The following is a 19,362-nucleotide window of genomic DNA, read 5'->3' on the forward strand; positions in this document are numbered from 1 at the left end:
GGGAGTTGCTAGAGAATGGTACTTTTAGAGATCGTGTCGCTATGATGGAAAGCTAACTTTTGATTAAATCTTACCCAGGCAAGCCTCGGTGCATAACCCCTACTTTTCTGCACTTTAAATTATATTTGTGCATTAAGTTTTAAGGAGTTGAATGAAACCCACTTGCATATATAAAGCTTTATCCTATGAGTCTTACTAGTATGATAGGATCATGTAGATTGCTATGCTACAGGACTCCAGTAGAAGTCGAGTGATTACCTATCACTCGCGAGAGATAGGAAATATATTACTGTATTATTATCACTTGGAAAATATAAATGGTGGAAAGGAAAATGGTGACTGGACAGGGATATGGTTTGGGTATTGGTGGGTTTAAGAGGTTGTGTATTGCGGCCAATGGGGCATAGCTTGGTTACACTATTTTCCCCGTCCGTGTCGGTTAAGGACTGCCCGTTGTATTAGACTCTAGGCAAGTCACAGACTTATTATCCTGAGCATATATTTGGGTATGGGCATTTGGAAGACTTGTTACTCTCTTGTCATGGGTTCTGGCTCTTTTCGGACCGACTGTCAGGGTGGTTTTTGGGTAAGGAGGTCCTTGCACCGCACTAAGTCCAAGACTCAGGGGTGGGGGCTTGGAGTCCCAGTTTGGACAGGGACCTAGACCCCGTGATAGGAGGGTAGTGGGTTGGTCCTGCTTGTGCCTGGGGTACAAGCGGGGCGTGTGTTTTCAGGGTACCCAGCTAGGGGCATTGATTCGCGAATCGTCGGACGATCCAGTACGGCTTGTCTACGGCCCCGCACCGTAGTAAGAACTGGAAGATAAAAGATGGTAAAAGGAAATATGATTGCTTACCACCTGCTTGAAAGTAGCATAGGTGCTTACATAGAATGGTTAGCTAACGAACTAATGCACTGCTAATAAAAATCGAATATAAGGACACACGCTTAGTAATGCTTCCTACAGATGCAATAAACCCACAAGCCAGATAGCCTTGCATATCCTTGGAGTCTTTTCTTTCCTCCTGTCCGGTAAGTCTTGCTGAGTACAATTGAGTACTCAGGGTTTTATTTCCCCCTGTTGTAGGTGACAGGTGGAGGCTAGAGCTAACCTTTGTGTGTGGATTCCTCCTGGTGGGCTCAGAGAGGATTTCATTTACGCTGTGATCATAGTCTCTATTTATAACTCTTACCAAATGTTTTAGTAAATGAAAGTTTATATATCAATATTTCATCATGTCATAAATAGATGTTTAATTCCACTGTAACTCTATTCACATGTTTATATTCCGCTATTCAATTAAATTGTTCATAACTCTGATAACATGATAATATTCTGCTATCAACCACGGTAAATATTATACTATGATGTTGTATTAAAAGTGATGTAAGAAATGGTTTAAGAATGTGTAAGCTTTATTCTCTCATTTATGATCCTGATAGAAAAATATGGATTTTTGGGTTCTCCCTTGGGGTGTGCCCGACGAGACTGTGTAATTTAGTGTTCTCCCTTGAGTGCTTAGTGTCTAATGAAAGACGAGCACTCCTGGGAGGCATTAGATTAGGCGATTCTACCACACCGATCTTGGTGATTATGAGGGGTTCTTGACCTTTCCCTGGTGGAGAGCCAAAAAATACTCTAGTGGATTGCTCATGGCTTGTGTGATCCTCATCTTATGTTGGGTGTGCGGCACCCAATTGTGGGTTAGGCGTGTGATGCCTATTAGCACGTGAATCACCAAGTGAGTGTATCACCACAACGGGGACTAGCTTGCCAGCAAGCAAGTGAACCTCAGTGAAAAATCTTGTGTCATCACTGTCTCTGAGAATTTCTATTGTGATTGATTGATTGTCTCTTTCCACGGTGGTATAACATCACTACCCTACTCTTGTACTTACTTTCTTAGTGAAGAAAAGCTTTTTAGTGTAATTAGTTTTGAGAGCTAGCTTGCGTCGTGTCTAGTGGTTAGTGAGGCTCTTTAGTTAGTCTTTGAGAGCTCACTAACTTAGTGGTAGTGACTTAGCCTCTTTGTGTGAATTAGAGATCATAGTGACTAGAATTATGGATAGGAGGCTTGCATTTTAAGTAGGCTAGCGCAACACTCGCTTTGCTTCATAATTATCTAACTACCTTGCTTAAGTGTTGTTGTAGAATTTTTTATAGGCTATTCATCCCCCTCTATCCATTAAGACCTTTCAAGTGGTATCAGAGCCGTGGTCACCGTGATTTGAGGCTTAACAACCTTCGGTGTCAAAATGGCTCAAATCAACAACACCAAGAAGCCACCCCAATTTGATGGCTCAAATTATCCTTATTGGAAGGCAAAGATGACAACATACATCAAGTCAATCAATAAAAAGGTGTGGAAGGTGGTGGAGACCAAGATTGAGGTTTCCAATGCGGAAGCACCCACCGCGGCCGAAGAAGTATTGCTCCAAAACAATGGCATTTCTCTTAGTGCCATTCATGATGCTTTGGATGAGAGAACATTTGAGCAAATCAAGAACATTGAGATGGCCCATGAGGCATGGAAGAAGTTGGAGGAATCATTTGAGGGCACACAAGCCATGAAGGGTGCCAAGGCATACATCCTCAAGGAGAAGTTTGCTAGCTTCAAGATGAAGGAAGATGAGAGTGTGGCAGAGATGTTTCATAGGCTTCAAGTGCTTGTCAATGATCTAAAAGCACTTGGAGAAGAGGTGAAGGACAAGGACTTCTCCTACAAGTTCTTGAGATGCTTACCATCAAGATTTGGCGCATTAGTCACTATTCTAGTGAAGAGTGGTTTGGACACCATGACACCAAACCAAATATTGGGTGATGTGATGACCGATGATACTTATAGAGATGATGATGAGAAGGAAGAAAAGAAGGAGAAGAAAGATGAGAAGAAGAATGAGAAGAAGAAGAGTGTGGCATTCAAAGCCACATCATCCAAGGGCAAGGCCAAGTAAGACACATCAAGTAAAGATGAAGGTTCATTCTCTTGGGATGATGATGATGATGAGAAGATGTCTCTCTTTGTGAAGAGATTTGGCAAGTTCATGGTGAAGAAGGGATATCGTGCTAGAAGGAAGAAGTCTTCATCCAAGAACAAGGAAGAATCAAGAAGGTGCTTCAAGTGTGGTAGCAAGGATCATCTGGTTGCTCAATGCCCCTACAATAGTGCGAATGAAGATGATGACAAGAAGGGCAAGAAGAAGGGAAAGAAGGAGAAGAAGGACAAGATGACCTTCAAGAAGAAGAAGGGTGGTTCATATGTGGTCACTTGGGATAGTGATGCTTCCTCAAGTGATGACGATGATAGTGATGATGACAAGACCACCAAGAAGAAGGCTGTTGCAAGCATTGCCCTACATGAGAAGCCTTCTCTCTTCGACACTCCATCAACTTGTTTCATGGCTAAGGCCACTAAGGTACAAACTTGTGATGATGGATGTGATGAGGAACATGATAATGAAAGTGAAAGTGATGATGATGATGAACCAACTAAAAATGAACTTATTGACATATTGGAAGATGCTGAAGAATATTTTGACATTAAGAGAAGGGAATGCAAAGACTTGCGTAAGGAACTAAAAGCCCTTAAGCAAGCCTTTGATAAACTCAATGCATCACATGAGAGTCTAAAGGAAGGCCATGAGGAGCTTGGTAAGGCTCACAAGAAGCTTGAAAAAGCTCATTCCTCTCTACTTAATGAGCAAAATGAGATGGAGCATGTTGTAACATGTGACAAAGGCTTAACTTGTGACATAATTGAAGAATCATTCTATAAGCCTATCATTGTTGGTTCCACTAACCCTTCTTGTAGCACTCCCACTTCTAGCTCATCTAGTAGTGATGGTTTCACTTGTGATGCCTCACTAATGGTTGAGAATGAGACACTCAAAAAGGAGGTCAATGAGCTCACTCGTGCCTTAGGCAATGCCTATGGTGGCAAGGCCCGCTTGCTAAAGTGTTTGGGTAGCCAAAGATTTTCTCTCAACAAAGATGGATTGTGCTATACCCCAAAGAAAGGCAAGGTGGCCTTTGCTCCTCACAAGACTAGTTTTGTGAAGAACAATGATCGGGTTTGTAATAGATGCAAGCAAGTTAGGCATGTAGAGCAATATTGCAAAAACAAGAACAAAATCACTAATGTATCCTCAATTAAGTTCAATTCTTGTTATTTGCTTACCAAGGGTGTTAATGGAGTGCATGCTAAGTTTGTTGGTACTCCAATTATGGGGTCAGAGAAAAAAGTCATTTGGGTGCCAAAAAGCTTGGTTACTAACCTTCAAGGACCCAAGCAAGTTTGGGTACCTAAAAGGAATTGCTCTTCTTTTGTAGGTCAATTACAAAGCTAGAGAAAGGCATTGGATTCTTAATAGTGGTTGCACTCAACACATGACCAGTGATGCAAGAATATTCAACTCAATCAACGCAAATGATAGCAATGATTATGATAGTACCACATTTGGTGATAATAGCAAAGACAAGGTCAAAGGGCTTGGTAAGATTGTAATATCCAATGACGAGCATATCTATTGTGTTGCTAGTTGAGAACTTGAACTTTAATTTGCTATCCATGGCTCAATTGTGTGATCTTGGATTGAAGTGCATATTTGGAGTAGATGATGTAGAGATCATAAGTGTAGATGGCTCTAATTTGATCTTCAAAGGCTTTAGATATGAGAATCTATACTTGGTTGAGTTCAATGCTAGTAAAGCTCAATTGTCAACATGCTTGTTCACTAAATCTAGCATGGGTTGGTATATCATGGAAGGCTTGGTGTAGGATCTCTGGTTAGCCTAGAGAGGGGGTGAATAGGCCTATTAAAACAAAACTTGAGCAAACATCAAATTCAACCCATGACACCACCGCTCTGAGCCCGCGTCACTACCAGACCAGAATAGCGGCACTACCGCACCTACAGACAACTTCGAGGCACAATTCAAAAACTATGAATGAAAACTTATATCAGAGAAATTACTAAGTTTCCTATAGATATATAGTTCATAGATCGATAGCAAGAAGTGGTAGCACAAGACTATGCAAGTAGATTGACCGCAAACCCTAGAAATCACCTCAACAACAATATAAAATGCAATGGAAATAAAACAAGCACAAGGCGACACAAATATTTATCCCGTGGTTCAGCTCGCCACCAAGGCTTGCCTAAGTCCACATTGTTGAGGTTAGCCACTAAGGCTTAGGGCTTTGCAACCCTTCCTCAATCTCAAGTCAAGAGAGTTAACTCTTGAGATGAGGGGTGAGTTTACTAGCTTCAAGAGATGATTACAAACCTCTCTGGGCTGCCACACAAATTGGCAAGCTCCACGGGCAATGGTCTAGCTGGCTAGGAGCAAGCTCCAAGAGTAACAAACATAATCCACTAGCTAAAATGCGAACCAAGTGCTCTTAGGCTTTGGGAAACAAAGGATCTGCTCCCTAATCGAGTTTTGGAGCCTTTTCTCTCAAGGATTGATGGGGAAATCACAAAGGAATGCTTAGGAGCTCAAGGCCACCAATGGAGAAGAGAGAGAATGAGCAAAGAGCTCTTGGCATTGGTCTGAATGGCCAAAGGTGGAAGAAGAGCCGTTGGAGAGGAATGGGAGAGGTATAAATACTCCCCCAACCCCCAACGGTCAGTTAAGTTGCAGCAGTGCCATGGCTCAACTGGGGCAGTGCCTCTCTTCAGCTATGGCACTATTGCACCAGGCAAGACAGCAAGGGTGAAAATAATGAAAAGATGGCTATCTTGGCTAAGCAACTGAGGATGTATGTGTATAAGATTGAGCACTTGGTTGCACACTTTAGCAAGTTTATTGTGCCCCCTTTATAGTACGACATTCCTACACTCAAATTCGAAATATAAAAGAATTTAAACCTCTTTAAATTTAAAGCCGTCATCATTTGTAATTGGGGGCTCCTCTATTTCGTATAACATCCTCAATTCTAGATTCCCTACTTGTCATCTCGATAAATCTCATTAGTCCTCTAATTGCGTGGTTATTATCACCAAAACCCACAATTAGGGCATGATTGCACTTTCAATCTCCCCCTTTTTGTTGATTAATGACAACTCAATTAGAGCTTACAAAAGATATGAAATATACGTGAGATTTTTCGATCCATGGGTGTAGGCCTCCCCATAAATGTGTGAATAGAGAATTGAATTCTCAAATTGGCATAAGAGGCCACAATTCACACTTTTAGTGACTGTGATGAGGCTCCCCCTACATCCATGCTCTAGTGGGGTGCTGCACACTATGTCAAGTATATAATCGTGATGCGAATGACAATTCATGCATAAAGAGGTTTGCTGAGACAACTACATGCGGCACTACTGGGCCTTAGCTACGGCACTGTCGGGCCAGAGGTACGGCACTGCCGTACTTACTGCAATAGCACAGATCAAATCAAACACCACACAACAGTTTATATATATATATGTGTGTGTGTAAAAGAGCATCCTAGCACAAATATATGACAAGCTATAGCATACAATGATACATGTCCATATCCGATACATATAGAGTACTTAGGTAGCAATATTACACAAATAGAGTTTTTGAGTGGCTCTCAAACTCACACCTAATAAGCTAACTCTCGTTGAATACAACATGAAGCTCCACCTGCAGCGACCATCACCATGGCATCAAAAAGAAGTTAACCCCTCTAATTTTCTCCCCCTTTGGCATAAAACACCAAAATTTGAAGAAAAAAAGAAATCAACTACTCACTCCTCCTCCTCATCATCATCTTCTTGGATGTTCTCCCAGTCGATGCCATCATCTCCACGAGCAGCCCCACCACCATTACCATCGTCATCATCGTCGTCGAAAGACACCACCATCCTTCCTTGACGATGGGTGGTTGAAGTGTGGCGAGTGCAGCGCATAGAGCGCAAAGTTGAACCCAAGGTCGACTAGTAGTCAAACTGCTCCTCGGTCTCATCCTCATCCTCATCCTCAGTATCTGAAAGACTAGGCAAGTCATAGTGTGGAGGTGGTGGCGGTGGAGGAAGAGGTGGAAGATTTGTAGCCACACGCATCTCCCACTGCTCCAACTGGGTCTCATAGGCTCTCTCTGCTGCATAGGTGCACTTCCCAAAGAGTGTCTTGATCCACTGCACCATCTTGTTCTTATTCTTCTTCTTCCTCCCACAGCGAGAGGACTTAAGCACATAAGAGGGAGCGACAATGGTCTCACTGGCCTTAGCATGTATTGCCTTCTCAATCATGTATTGCTTATGCAATCCATCCTTGAAGAACTAGTAACCAATCACTCTTTCTATCACAAACATCAAGTAAAGAGCATAGGGCAGCCCCTTCCTTGCATCATCCATCGCCGCTCGAATCTCTTGCCACATGAAGCGAGGAACATTGAACTTGTCACCACCTAGGGCAAACCTAGCAAACACATTCCTCACATATCCATTAAGGTCAGATGCGGCTCTATCTTTGGGATTGATTGTGTGCCTGATCAGGTTGTCGAGAATGTAATAGTAGCTCTTCAGGCCCTTCACCTTGCCATCTATAGCTCTACTGTCAAGATACATGAATGCTATCTCTCTAACCTTAGCCCTTCGCTCATCATGAATATAGGAGAACCCATGGTGTTCCTCATCAAAGCCAAGGATACGACTAAAGGTCACAAAGTCAACACAATAGTGTTGGCCTTTTGTCATCCAATGTATCTCATCAGTGTCTCTGTTGTAGAAGTAGGTGGCGTGGAACTGAGCTAGGACCTCTATGTTCCAATCATACCCGAAAGCCATGATATCTGTCAAACCACATCTCTCACAAGCCTAAATCACCTGATTGAAGTCAGGATCATTCTTCTCTCTCAACTCCTCCCAACCAATGTACACTACTAGAAATATCCACTTCTATGACGAAAATGTTAATGACGAATCCAAAATCGTCATAGAAGATTGCTTTTTATGATGAATATTTTTGTTTCATCATAGATCAGTGGTGATGATCCTGCACTGCAACCCTCCCTTTCTATGACAAAATTATACATCATCACAAAAAACATCATAGAAGAGCGTAGGGTTTCATCACAGATCACTTGCGCGACTCATCTATGACGATCTCTTTTAAACCTATGATGAATAGGGCTTTGTCATTGAATTAATTACACATCTGTGATGGACAATATTTGATCTATAACAAACAACTTCATCATAGATCTCCAGACTGTACTTTCTCCATCCGACGTGTACTTGTGGGACCTCCAGTTACTCATCCGTGATGCTTGCAATTTGTCATAGAAGTCTCCGCTCGGTCCTTTCTCCATCCGACGAGTACCTACGGGACCCTTCTCCATCTGACGTGTACCTATGGGACCTGTAGTTACTCATTCGTGATGCTTGCAATTCATCATAGAAGTCTTCGCTTGGTCCTTTCTCCATCCGATGAGTACCTGCGAGACCCTTCAGCATCTGACCTGTGGGACCTGACGACTTATGTGTCACGTGTACCTGTGGAACCGTTCTCCATCTCCATCCGACCTATGGGACCTAACGGGTTACGTGTCATGTGTACCTGTGGGACCATCTGTCCTTTGGGACCCGATGACTAGTGGGACCTTTCTCCATCTCCATCTGACCTATGAGACCCGATGACTTGCGTGTCACTTGTTGCCACCAGGGTTTAATAAATTCAAACTAAAAAAAGCATGAGACCTGGGAATCGAACTCAGGACCCAGATCAAGGAATAGACCATCTTCACCATTGTGCTAGACGTCTGGTTGTGTTGACATGTCTTTGGAGTCCTAATAGTAGTATATGTTCTCTGTGTGGACATGTTGACTTATATATTGGATGTATCCCTTGCAAGTGGAAACAAATCTGTGCCCGTTGGACTTGCGGAGGCGGTGGCAATGGCGGATCCCTAGTGTGTTGTGGTAGCTCAGGCGTCCTTTTGGAGGCTAGGTGGTGGGTCTTCCCGGTGGAGCACAGTGGCATTGGCATCCATGTCCATCGTGTGCCACGGTAGAGGCGGCAGATCCGATCCACATGTCTCCTTTCTCACCTTTTCCTACCTTCACTATTTTGGTCCTTGCTTGAACATGAGGTATAAAGAAACATTGTAGCATTATAGATCTAGTTAGGCCAATGCTGATGAAAAGAACTAGGAGGTGGCACTGGTTGGTTTTCTGCCGGTGTCTTGGTTTTCTACATATGTTCAGTGTTCTTACTGTAAATGCCTATGTACAAATAGGCATGTTAATTGTCAAGTGTTTGCTTGATTATACCTATCTGTCTAGGAAAACATATAGGCCCTTCGCTTTTGCCTTAAACTATGTTTTCTGTCTAGTGCTTGCTTGATTCTACATTTCTGTTTCGTATGCTCTAGTGCCACCGGTGAGTCCTTATGGTATTTTGAACTTGTAACATATCTAAGGCCACATTTCTATGCCAATGGTGTCTACATGGCTATTGGATGTATTAGGATGCAGCTCATATGTTTGCTTTCTGTGTCTTCTCTTTATTGACAACCATGTTATCCATTTGGTTCCAAACAAGAGGAAGGCATCGAAAGCAAATCAATGCTTTGTGTCCATCATTCACATTACTGAGGCCAATAATGTTTAAGTTGCACATGTTGCTACTGATGCCAATGATGATCACTACCACTTGTTCACTGATGTTCTACTTATGAAAACTGAGGAAGGTCAATTAACTGCTGAAATTGTAATGGTTATAGCTCCATTAACTGCTATTCTAGTTTGAGTTATATTATATGTGTGGTGCTACTCTAAATTTACATGAGGTCATACCATGAAAATTGTTAATGGTTTTTCAAGTTGTACTTTGGTATGAGTTGTGGACTTCACTGATGGATCTTTGTTGGATTATTTTCCTCTTCAGTGATCTCATTACTGAGGAAGCTCTCATCATACTGCACACTGACGAAATGGAGGAGGTGCCCAACAAGAGGTACGCACTAGCCAGCCTCACGGAGGATGTTGTTTTCAAGATCCTCTGCCACCTCCCCTCCTGCTCCTTGTTCTGCTACAAATGTGTCTATCGCTCCTGGAAAAACCTCATCTTAGACCCCAACAACCATAAGAAGCTGCCCCAGACTATGGCCGACTTCTTCTATGACAGTGAGAATGATAATCAAAACTTCACCAATGTCGTCCGTGGTGTACGCCCCCACTCCTTGGAATTCTTGCCCTTCAACATTGATAATGTAGCTCTCTTAGATTGCTAGAATGACCTCATCCTATGTTGGTGTCTTGGGGCTGATGGATACTGCTATGTTGTTTGCAATCCAATGACCTAGAAGTTTAAAATTTTGCCGCCTAGCGCCCATGATGTTGGCCATGCTAATGGTGAGGCTTGCTTGGCGTTTGATCCGACAGCCTCCTCGCACTTCCATGTGATTGAATATGTGGATGTCAACGCTGTGTGTATAGGTGTGGAGATCTACTCATCTCATACTACAACATGGATCTATAAGAAATCTAAATGGGGCGAGCATACTGATGTGACATTTTACAGACAACCAAGTGTGTTTCTTAACAGTTGTCTGCAGATTATGGGGCACTCTAGGAGGTACTCTATGATATTTGTTATGGATATGGAGGGAAACACATGGAGAAAAATTGATAGGCCAGATGGTCTTCACCACTCCATGCATCAAGCTCAGGGTCACTTGTGTTGATATACTGTTGATGGTCCCAATGATTCCAAGCTTTCAACCTAGATCCTTAAAGACTATGGTACTGATAATTGGACATTGAAGCATATGGCCACCATGCGGATCCTATTTGGAAGGATTAATATTAGATTTGGTTTCTCAGATTTTGATGACGAGAACATAGTGATCACAGTTCACCTAGAATTGAATTTGATTTTCTTTGCTAGGGAGGATGGAACAATCATCGCATATAACATGGACCACAAACAAGTTCATGTCATCCCTGTCCGTGTCTTTCGGTATGGTAGACGTACTGTTAAAAAAGAGTTCATCTGCAGACCATACTATCTTTCTTATGTTCCCTTGTTCTTGGATTCATTAGCAGAACAGAAAGTAAAGCTGCATTTGATGTATCTCTCTATCATGCATTTTAAATGGACCAATGTTGTTTGGTTGTCTATGGACATGTTAATTTCCTTAATGATGGATGCTGTCATTATTTCAGCTAAACTAGTGTGCCATCTTTGTTTTGTTTGCAAATTGAATTATTTGTTTGGTGCGCACATGTGTTATGGTGGTGTTACAGCTCCCATTTCATCCATTAATTTAGCTATAGTACAATACTTATATTGATTTCTAATGTCATGGGTACATGGGGTATGCTGATGAGGGCACTCCAAAACACAAAAAATGACACTTCAAAAGCACTACAATGCACCCACCAAATTGTACTACTAGGCTATGCTACTATTAAGTTAGCCAAACTTAAAATCGTAAATGACACAATAACAAGCATCATAGGAAGATGAGGAAAACTATGGAGGATACTGTTAGATATGTTCAAATGTACAAAGGTCGGACTTTCTTATGTGTGCAATAACATTTCAACACCAATGGCTCCTCTGTTCTGCATGAGACTGAGGCAAGACTTGCGGTCGGACTTTCTTACATGTACAATAACATTTCAACACCAATGGCTCCTCTGCTCTACATTACACTGAGGCAAGACTTGCTCCTCGCTGCAAGGTTCTTGCAAGTTCAACAAAGATTGACAAAGACACCAAGGCAACAAAAAAAACAAATAGAAACCAAATGACCTGAGCTACACCGTGCTCAATAGATTGTAAGTGCGAGACATGCTCCTAGTGCTGAAATTGTAATGGTTGTCACATCTACCTTCTTCAATTTTGTTTCCTTTAGGGATCCACATAGGTATTTAAATTTACTGCACACGCAAGAAAGTCCTAGCATTGTAAATCTGACCAGGCCGGACACATCTCATGTTATACATGGAAACCTATTTTGTACGAGTACTTTCATTGAATCCCTAAAGGAAACAAATAAAATTGAAACAAAACAACAGAAAAGCAAAAGCAAAAACAATATTCTAGACTTGTTCAGATGAACTCCTCGCTGCATGGTTCTTTCAAGTTCAACAAATTTTATCAAAGAGACGAGTTGGATTCAACAAAGATCAAAGGCACTCATGAATGTTTAGCATATTATAGATCAGATCAAAGACAACTAGAAAGAAATCTACAGTGAAAAGCAACCAATAGGGGCTAGAAACTAGCTACAAAATGACCAAAGGACCTGAGCTACACCATGTTGAACAGAGCTTAACCCACCTAAGGCCTTGTTTGGATGCGCATGTATTCATCTTGATCCACATGTGTTGAAGTGGATTGGAGTGGAATTAAACTAAATTTCATTCCATTCCACTCCAACACATGTGGATTGATGTGGATACACATGCATCCAAACAAGGCCCGATACAAAGTTCAACAAAAGTTAACACCAACATGCAAATAAGAGTTCACATATTTTGCAAGGGCATCCCGTAGATCAAACTTATTCATGACTACTAATACTTCTGATTTGTCCCATAGATCTAGGGTTGAGGTTGGCATGTAGGATCTCATCCACGTCCACCTTTGGTAAAACGGCCGGCTCAAAACTCTTGATCAGATCGGCGATGTCATCGTCCATCGAACGTGGCGGAAAACCCTGCTCTGCCACTCCAAGGTTCACCACTATGCCAATCTAAAGCTAGCCAGTAGCCAGCACTATGGTAGCCCCCTGACAAATGGCTTCGGTCAGCACGGCTTGAATTCAGGCCGGCAGGGCTCAAAGGTGCTCGTCTACGGCCAACAGATTATCCACTCTTCTAACGGGGAAGGCCGTGTTACAGGTGGCTAGCACAGACATCTCCAGGGTGTCGACCCACATCCTCAGTGCCACAACAAGGTTCATCATGTGTTGGGCCTACTGCTGGGCGATCATTAAGTCGGCTCATGCCTGGGAGGCCAGATTCTTGGAAGCTTGAAGTGCATCGCGCGTGGTGTCCAGCTCACCGCGCAGCGTCTTGGCGTTTAGCCTGGTCGATGACAAATCTGCTTGGACCTCTAGGTAATCCTTCAATAATTGATGGTACTCTACATCATCTAAGGATTCATGGTCTTCTAATGATTCGCCACTTCAGAACCAGAGGGCTATGCGGGGGACAGACAGGCTCGACGACGGCAAGCGGCAATGGGATGACTCTCTGACACCACCGAGGGAAAGCCTCATGACCTAGGATGGTGCCACCATGGAGGAAGCACTGCACAATGTAAGCCAACTTCAAGCCCATATAGGATAAGGGGAGAGCGATATGATTGAGAAGGCAAATGACTTTTACCGAACTTACCGATGCAGCATGGCATGGAATCGCGGGTGGCTGCCTCCATCTAGGGATGCCTCGTGGGGCTGCTTTCCGAGCATGAACATGGATGAAGAACTGGGCACCGGGGTGAACAAGGCTTAGGATACCATCATGCCCATGAACACCTATTGAGATAGTAGGCAAATTCCAAATACTAGTTAAATTAAATAGCATGAACACAAATACTAGTGTGAGCATTGCTTGCATACTCTGGTTAAATGAAGATAAACAACATGAAGAACGGTGATGATCTAGCTCGAAAGGGGGAACTGGTGGGTTAGAGAGCAGGCCGACGAGAGATCCGTCTATCGGTGGAGGATTGCCAGCATCGAAGGCCTCCGGGGACTCCACATCGATAGATGACCTCATCTGCTCTACCATGGTCCTGTCAGGAGGCATTGGTAGCGCAGTAGGGTGGAAGGCAAAAGCTTTGGGATGGAATCAGGAGCTCTAGAGAGAGAAGGCAACATGTATAACCTTCCATCTCGCCTCTTGTCTCTTTTATTATATTTTGGGGGCTGTCGGTCACCCCACGACCAAGACATTTGCGTGGGTGGGTGGCAGGGCTTTGCCCTGTCACATCAATGTGACGGGCCAGGAGGCGATGTCCCCTGCTATAATAGGCTGCTAACACCACCCATGCGTGCACGCCTACGCGGGAATGCAGGAGCACATCGTCCGGGTAGTCAAGATTTTAGATGGCCAGACCTTGTGTGATCCTATAAAGTATAAGGTTTCTAAATAAAAAATAATCCTTGATGCATGGTTCTTGCATGTTCAACAAATCTTATCAAATACATGAAAATAAGACGAGTTGGGTTCAACACAGATCAAAGCCACTCATGACTACAACTACTACTGATACAAATATTGTGACCAAGTGCACTCTGTAGGCAATAGTTTTACTCACAATGCTGTACTATATAGTGTCTAACTAGATCAAATGTGCCATATTCGGACTTTCTTGCGAGCGCAGTAAAATATGAGAGTGAAGCGAATGCATCAGGAAAGCTAGACACAAGAAGTGATTCGAGAAAAGGAGCTCTTGACACGCTTGAGACTTTAATGCCTGGTGCGGTTGTGATAGGTCTTTTCTATACTTATTTGATTCCAATCCAAGCAATCACAATAGTCAAGGGGCAGACTGAAGGCGTGTCTGGCGTGGTTAGATTTACAATGGTCGGACCATCATAGGTTCTCTAGGGTTGGCAAGATAAAGATTTTTTTGAACTGGTGTGCTTCGCCTCGGGTGCTGTCGCACTCCCTCGGGAACCTCAACTAGTCGTACCGCAGAAGGCGTGTTCAACCGGAGATGTAGGAGTATTGACGTTCCCATGCGTACACTAATGAAAACAGAGCACGTCTCCTCCATTTACACCGATGAGACGGCATCAGTCTCGGCGCTGGTTTTTACTACATGTTGGCTCCTCCACTGATGCCCCAACAGTGTGTGCACTTCTTGCATTTGTGACAACACTAGAAACATAGAAAAAGAAAGCCCCCACCCACCCACCACCACCACCACCACCACCATGAGAGGAGAACAAGAACAGAGACATACTAGCAAGGATTCCTCAAGACTGTCAAGTTCCCTAATTGGCATGGCGAGGCTACAAGAAGACATGGTAGGACCAAGCCAGAGTGACCTAGAGTGCATGAAGATCCTTCTTCCTAGATTGTATGCAGAAACATTAGTAAGTGGCCATTTTCTATATGCTAAATCCGATCTGCTAGGGTTTGCCTTTGGGAATGAACTTGGCTCTCTATCTGGCTATGTTGATCGTTGTGCATATAGAAACTGCTGGCTGCAATGGCCTGGGCCATCATAGGTCGCTGGAAACTCGACCTTTGTCTGGACGACGAGCAGAGCCTAGCCCGATGGAAGGTGGAGGTGTTCCCTAACGGCGGTCACTTGTACCTACATCGGGGATGGAAGCACTTCACCCATGCCCTCGACCTCCAAGACGTGTTCTCTCTTGTATTGTGGTATGACATCCGGTCACATATTAATGCCAAGGTGTTTGACCTTACCACCTGCAGCAAGCAGTACCCGCACGACTTCGAGGCTAGTGGTAGTCAGCTCTCCCTATCCATCGTGGAGCCGAGGAGTTTTGTAGTGATCCTAAAGAAGTACTACCTCAAAGCGAAGTATCTGGTGAGCACTCACACAAGACGCAGAACGTACCAACGATGTCACAACTTACCATTGTCCTCTTTGTCATCAGTCTTTTTTTGTGCGAGGCAAAGAACGTGCTAGTGGACTTTGAGTGAGCGCATGACTACAAGCAGTGGCGCATGGTTGAGCTACAGATGGCTAGGCAGTCCTGGTTTGTGGGCTTGAAGAGGACCCGCACGAATAAAGTCTTACGAGTGTCGTTCATGTATGGGTGGGGCACCTTCTGCGCTGACAACAACCTCAACGTCGGCGACACCTGCTTCTTTAGCATGATCCGTGAGGCCACTTGCAACAATGACGATGATGAGGAATGGGAGGAGGAGCTAGAGGATGATGAAGCTAAGCTCAAGGAGGAGGTGCGTAAGACAAACGGTGGATGGAGGCAGTGAACTCGACGTAAGAGTTGACACTATCTGTATTTTGTTGTTTCATCAATACTATTATCCGATCTGTCAAGATTTCTTAGTACCAGACTATCTTAGGCCCTGTTTGGATGAACTACGACTAGTTAGCCATGGCTAAAAATTAGCCAATTAGTTGTTTTATTAGTCCATACCTATTTGTATTGTGAACTAATTGTTGGGTTCTATGGACTTGTTGGATGGCCCCTGATAGTTGCCATCACTATATTTCATTGTTCATCGACTCACAGTGATCAGGATTGTCTATATTTCCTAGGGTCAGACTGTCTTAGGCTCTAGAAAATTTCAACATCTATACGCCCACGTCCTCCGATAAGAAAGGGCGAACACCATTAGTACCCTATAGATCAGAAAGTGAACTAGAAAGAGAACTGCATGCAAAAGCAACCAACAGGGGCCAGACAGAGTTTAACTCACCTAATACAATGTTCAATAAAAGTTAACATAGACATAGCGATTGCATGGGTTAAACTCTGTTGAGCGTGGTGTAGATCAGGTCCTTTGGTCATTTGGTAGCCATTTTCTAGCTCTTGTTGGTTGGTTTTGCTTGTTGGTTTCTTTCTGGTTCTCTTTCTGATCTATAGTATGATAAATATACATAACAGAATTCATCCAATCAAGTCTCCCATCGATCTAATGCCTAACGGAGGAGCCACATAGCTATTCAAAGTTTACTGCACACATAAGAAAGTCCGAGCATTGTAAATCTGACCAGGCCAGACACATCTCACATTATACAGGGAAACCTATTTTGTACTAGTACTTTCGTTGAATCCCTGAGGCCTTGTTTGGAAATGCATGTATTCATCTCAATCCACTATATTTGAGGACGAATTTCAAATGCTAGAATACACTACATTCAAAAATAGTGAATTACTAGTTTCATATTCCAATTTCCCATTCAAAAAATGGATTTCTTGGCAAAACCTACAGTCCTCACTGTAATACAGAGCCCGTCTTTCCCATCCATCTACATAGCTACAAACGCCGCCTGGGCATAGAAGATCACCGCGCACCTGTGCCGGTGGCGGCAGCGACAACTTGCCCCACATCGTTCGGAGGACCACCTTGGCGGCCGAGAGGTGGCATAACACACACCCTTTGTTGCTTAGCCACCTACTCGTTGGTTCACCACCACCGCCCACCACCACCGCCGCCCGCCACCACCATCCGTGATACTTCCTCGCCCTCAACCCGTCTTATGTACCGCCTCACAGTTTCATCATCGCCAGCATCACCATTGTACACACAGGGACGCCAGGGCTGGAACAGGCTTCTAACGCGAGCGCACCACATTCATCATTAATAGTATTCAAGTAATTAATATTTTAGTCAGGTCGGACCTTCTATTATCCAGCGAACTATATAATGCAGTCCTATCCAAGCAGTCGCAGACTCGCAGCAGCAGAGGGGCAGGAAAGCTGGACACAAGAAGTGAATTGAGAAAAAGAGCTTTTGATGTGGTGCGGTTGTGATAGGTCTTTTATGTACTTATTTCACTACAATCCAAGTAGTCACATTAGTCGAGGGGCAGACTGATTGCTACGACACTTTATACTATCCTACGAGATCAAATACACTGTAGGCGGACTTTCTTGCGATCATAGTAAAAGTTAACAGCTATGGCTCATCCGTTCTGCATTAGATCCAAGTGGCCTTTCAAGCTCAACAAATTTTATCAAAGAAACTTTCAACATCTATACACTCACATCCTCTGGTCAGAAAGGGCAAACACAGTTAGTATATTTACAGATCAGAAAGAAAACCTAAAAGAAATCTATAGGCAAGAGCATCCAGCAGGGGCTAGAAACAAATTACCAAATAACCAAAGGAATTGAGCTACACCACACTCAACAGAGTTTAACAGACCTAATATGAAGTTCAATAAAAGTTAACACAGACATGCATGCAAATAATTAAGACTTCACATATGGTCGTCCCACAAACCAAACCTACTCATGACTTGTACTACTGATACGTCCCATAGATCAACGGTCAAGGCGGTCATGTAGGATCTTGTCCACATTTAGCTTCGCTAAGACAGCGTTGGCGTCAAGCTTGACACGCTTGAACAGATCATCAATATAATCTTCGTCATCCAGTGCTGGTGGAAAAGCCTACTGTACCACCCGGACTTTCACCACTGCGCCAAACTCAAGCTGGGCAGCGACCAGCGTCGTGGCAGCCCCTTGACGGACGGCTTCGGACACCATGGCCTGAATGTGGGCCGGCAAGGCTCGGAGACGCTCCTCTAGTGCAGTGATCGGATCATCCACTGTCTGCACCAAGAAGGCAACATCATAGGTGGTAGTAGCATCGACAAGCAGGTTCTGGACCTCTGCCTCAGTGGCTGCCTTCTTGTCTCGCGCCTAGGTGGCTTCTTGTTGGGCGATGCCAAGTGCAACGCGCGTGGCCTTCAGCTCATCGCATAGCTTGTCGACATCCAGACTAGCCCCTGAGTACAAGTCTGTGACCTTAAGGTAAGCCTCCTTTAACTTAAAGTATTCTTCGTGGTCTGACGATGCATCACCAGAAGACTATCCAGGGTTAGATGAGACTTCATGGTCCGACGATGCATCACCAGAAGACTGTCCGGGGTCTAACAGGAACATCGACGGGATGTCTCTCTACACAATACAAGTCAAGTTCAATCCCATAGGATATGGGGGAGAGCGATCTGATTGAGAAGGCAAACAACTCACCAGACTGTCCGAAGCAGCATGGTACAGAATCATTGTAGGTGGCTACCCCCACCGGGGGTGGTTCCCGAGGCCGCTTTTCGAGCGCGACCACGGACGAAGAACCTGGCTCTAGGGCCAACGATCCTCGGGACACCGTCACGCCCACGTCCACCTATTGAGAAAGTAGGCAATTTCCAAATACTAGTTAAATTAAGCAGCATGAACACAAAGACTAGCATGAGCGTTGCTTGCAAACTCTAGTTAATTTAATGAAGAGAAATAACATGAATAGTGGTACATGAAAAAATCACCTTGTTAGGAGGAACTGGCGGCGGGTGTGAGACCACACCGATGAGAGGTCCGTCTGTTGGTGGAAGATGGCCTGCGCTGAAGGCCACCGGGGACTCCCCCCCTGCCATGATCCATCGTGTACTCTCCCATAACCTTCATCACCCGTTGGTCTAGGTCATCCTCACGGATGGTGACCCTTGACTCGATTGTAGGGTTTGTTGGGCCTCGAAACTACCACTGGGGGTGGTGCCCCATCTTCAAAGGGAGGACCCAATGACCGATGAAGGTATGGATCACCCTCGTTCTTGTTAGGCCCTAGGCCTTTAGGTCCTTGATCGCATCCAACAAGTTGGGCACATGGTGTCTGTAGGACTCCAGGGGCGGTAGTTCCTCCCATGACTCCTGGAGGTCACCACGCAGCCGGTTAGGAGAATAAGACGACAACGGC

General features: G+C 44.1%; 1 protein-coding gene across 1 annotated transcript; it reads left to right on the plus strand.

The window, feature by feature from the left end:
* Nucleotides 1-15,154: 15,154 nt before the first annotated feature.
* On the plus strand, nucleotides 15,155-15,909 carry LOC136524254 (B3 domain-containing protein Os03g0212300-like). Its single transcript, XM_066517692.1, has 2 exons — nucleotides 15,155-15,499; nucleotides 15,634-15,909. The coding sequence occupies exons 1-2, from the start codon at nucleotides 15,155-15,157 to the stop codon at nucleotides 15,907-15,909; spliced, it is 621 nt and encodes a 206-aa protein (XP_066373789.1).
* Nucleotides 15,910-19,362: the final 3,453 nt, after the last annotated feature.

Source organism: Miscanthus floridulus, chromosome 18, assembly GCF_019320115.1.
Source record: "Miscanthus floridulus cultivar M001 chromosome 18, ASM1932011v1, whole genome shotgun sequence".
In the NCBI taxonomy this organism is placed as follows: domain Eukaryota; kingdom Viridiplantae; phylum Streptophyta; class Magnoliopsida; order Poales; family Poaceae; genus Miscanthus; species Miscanthus floridulus.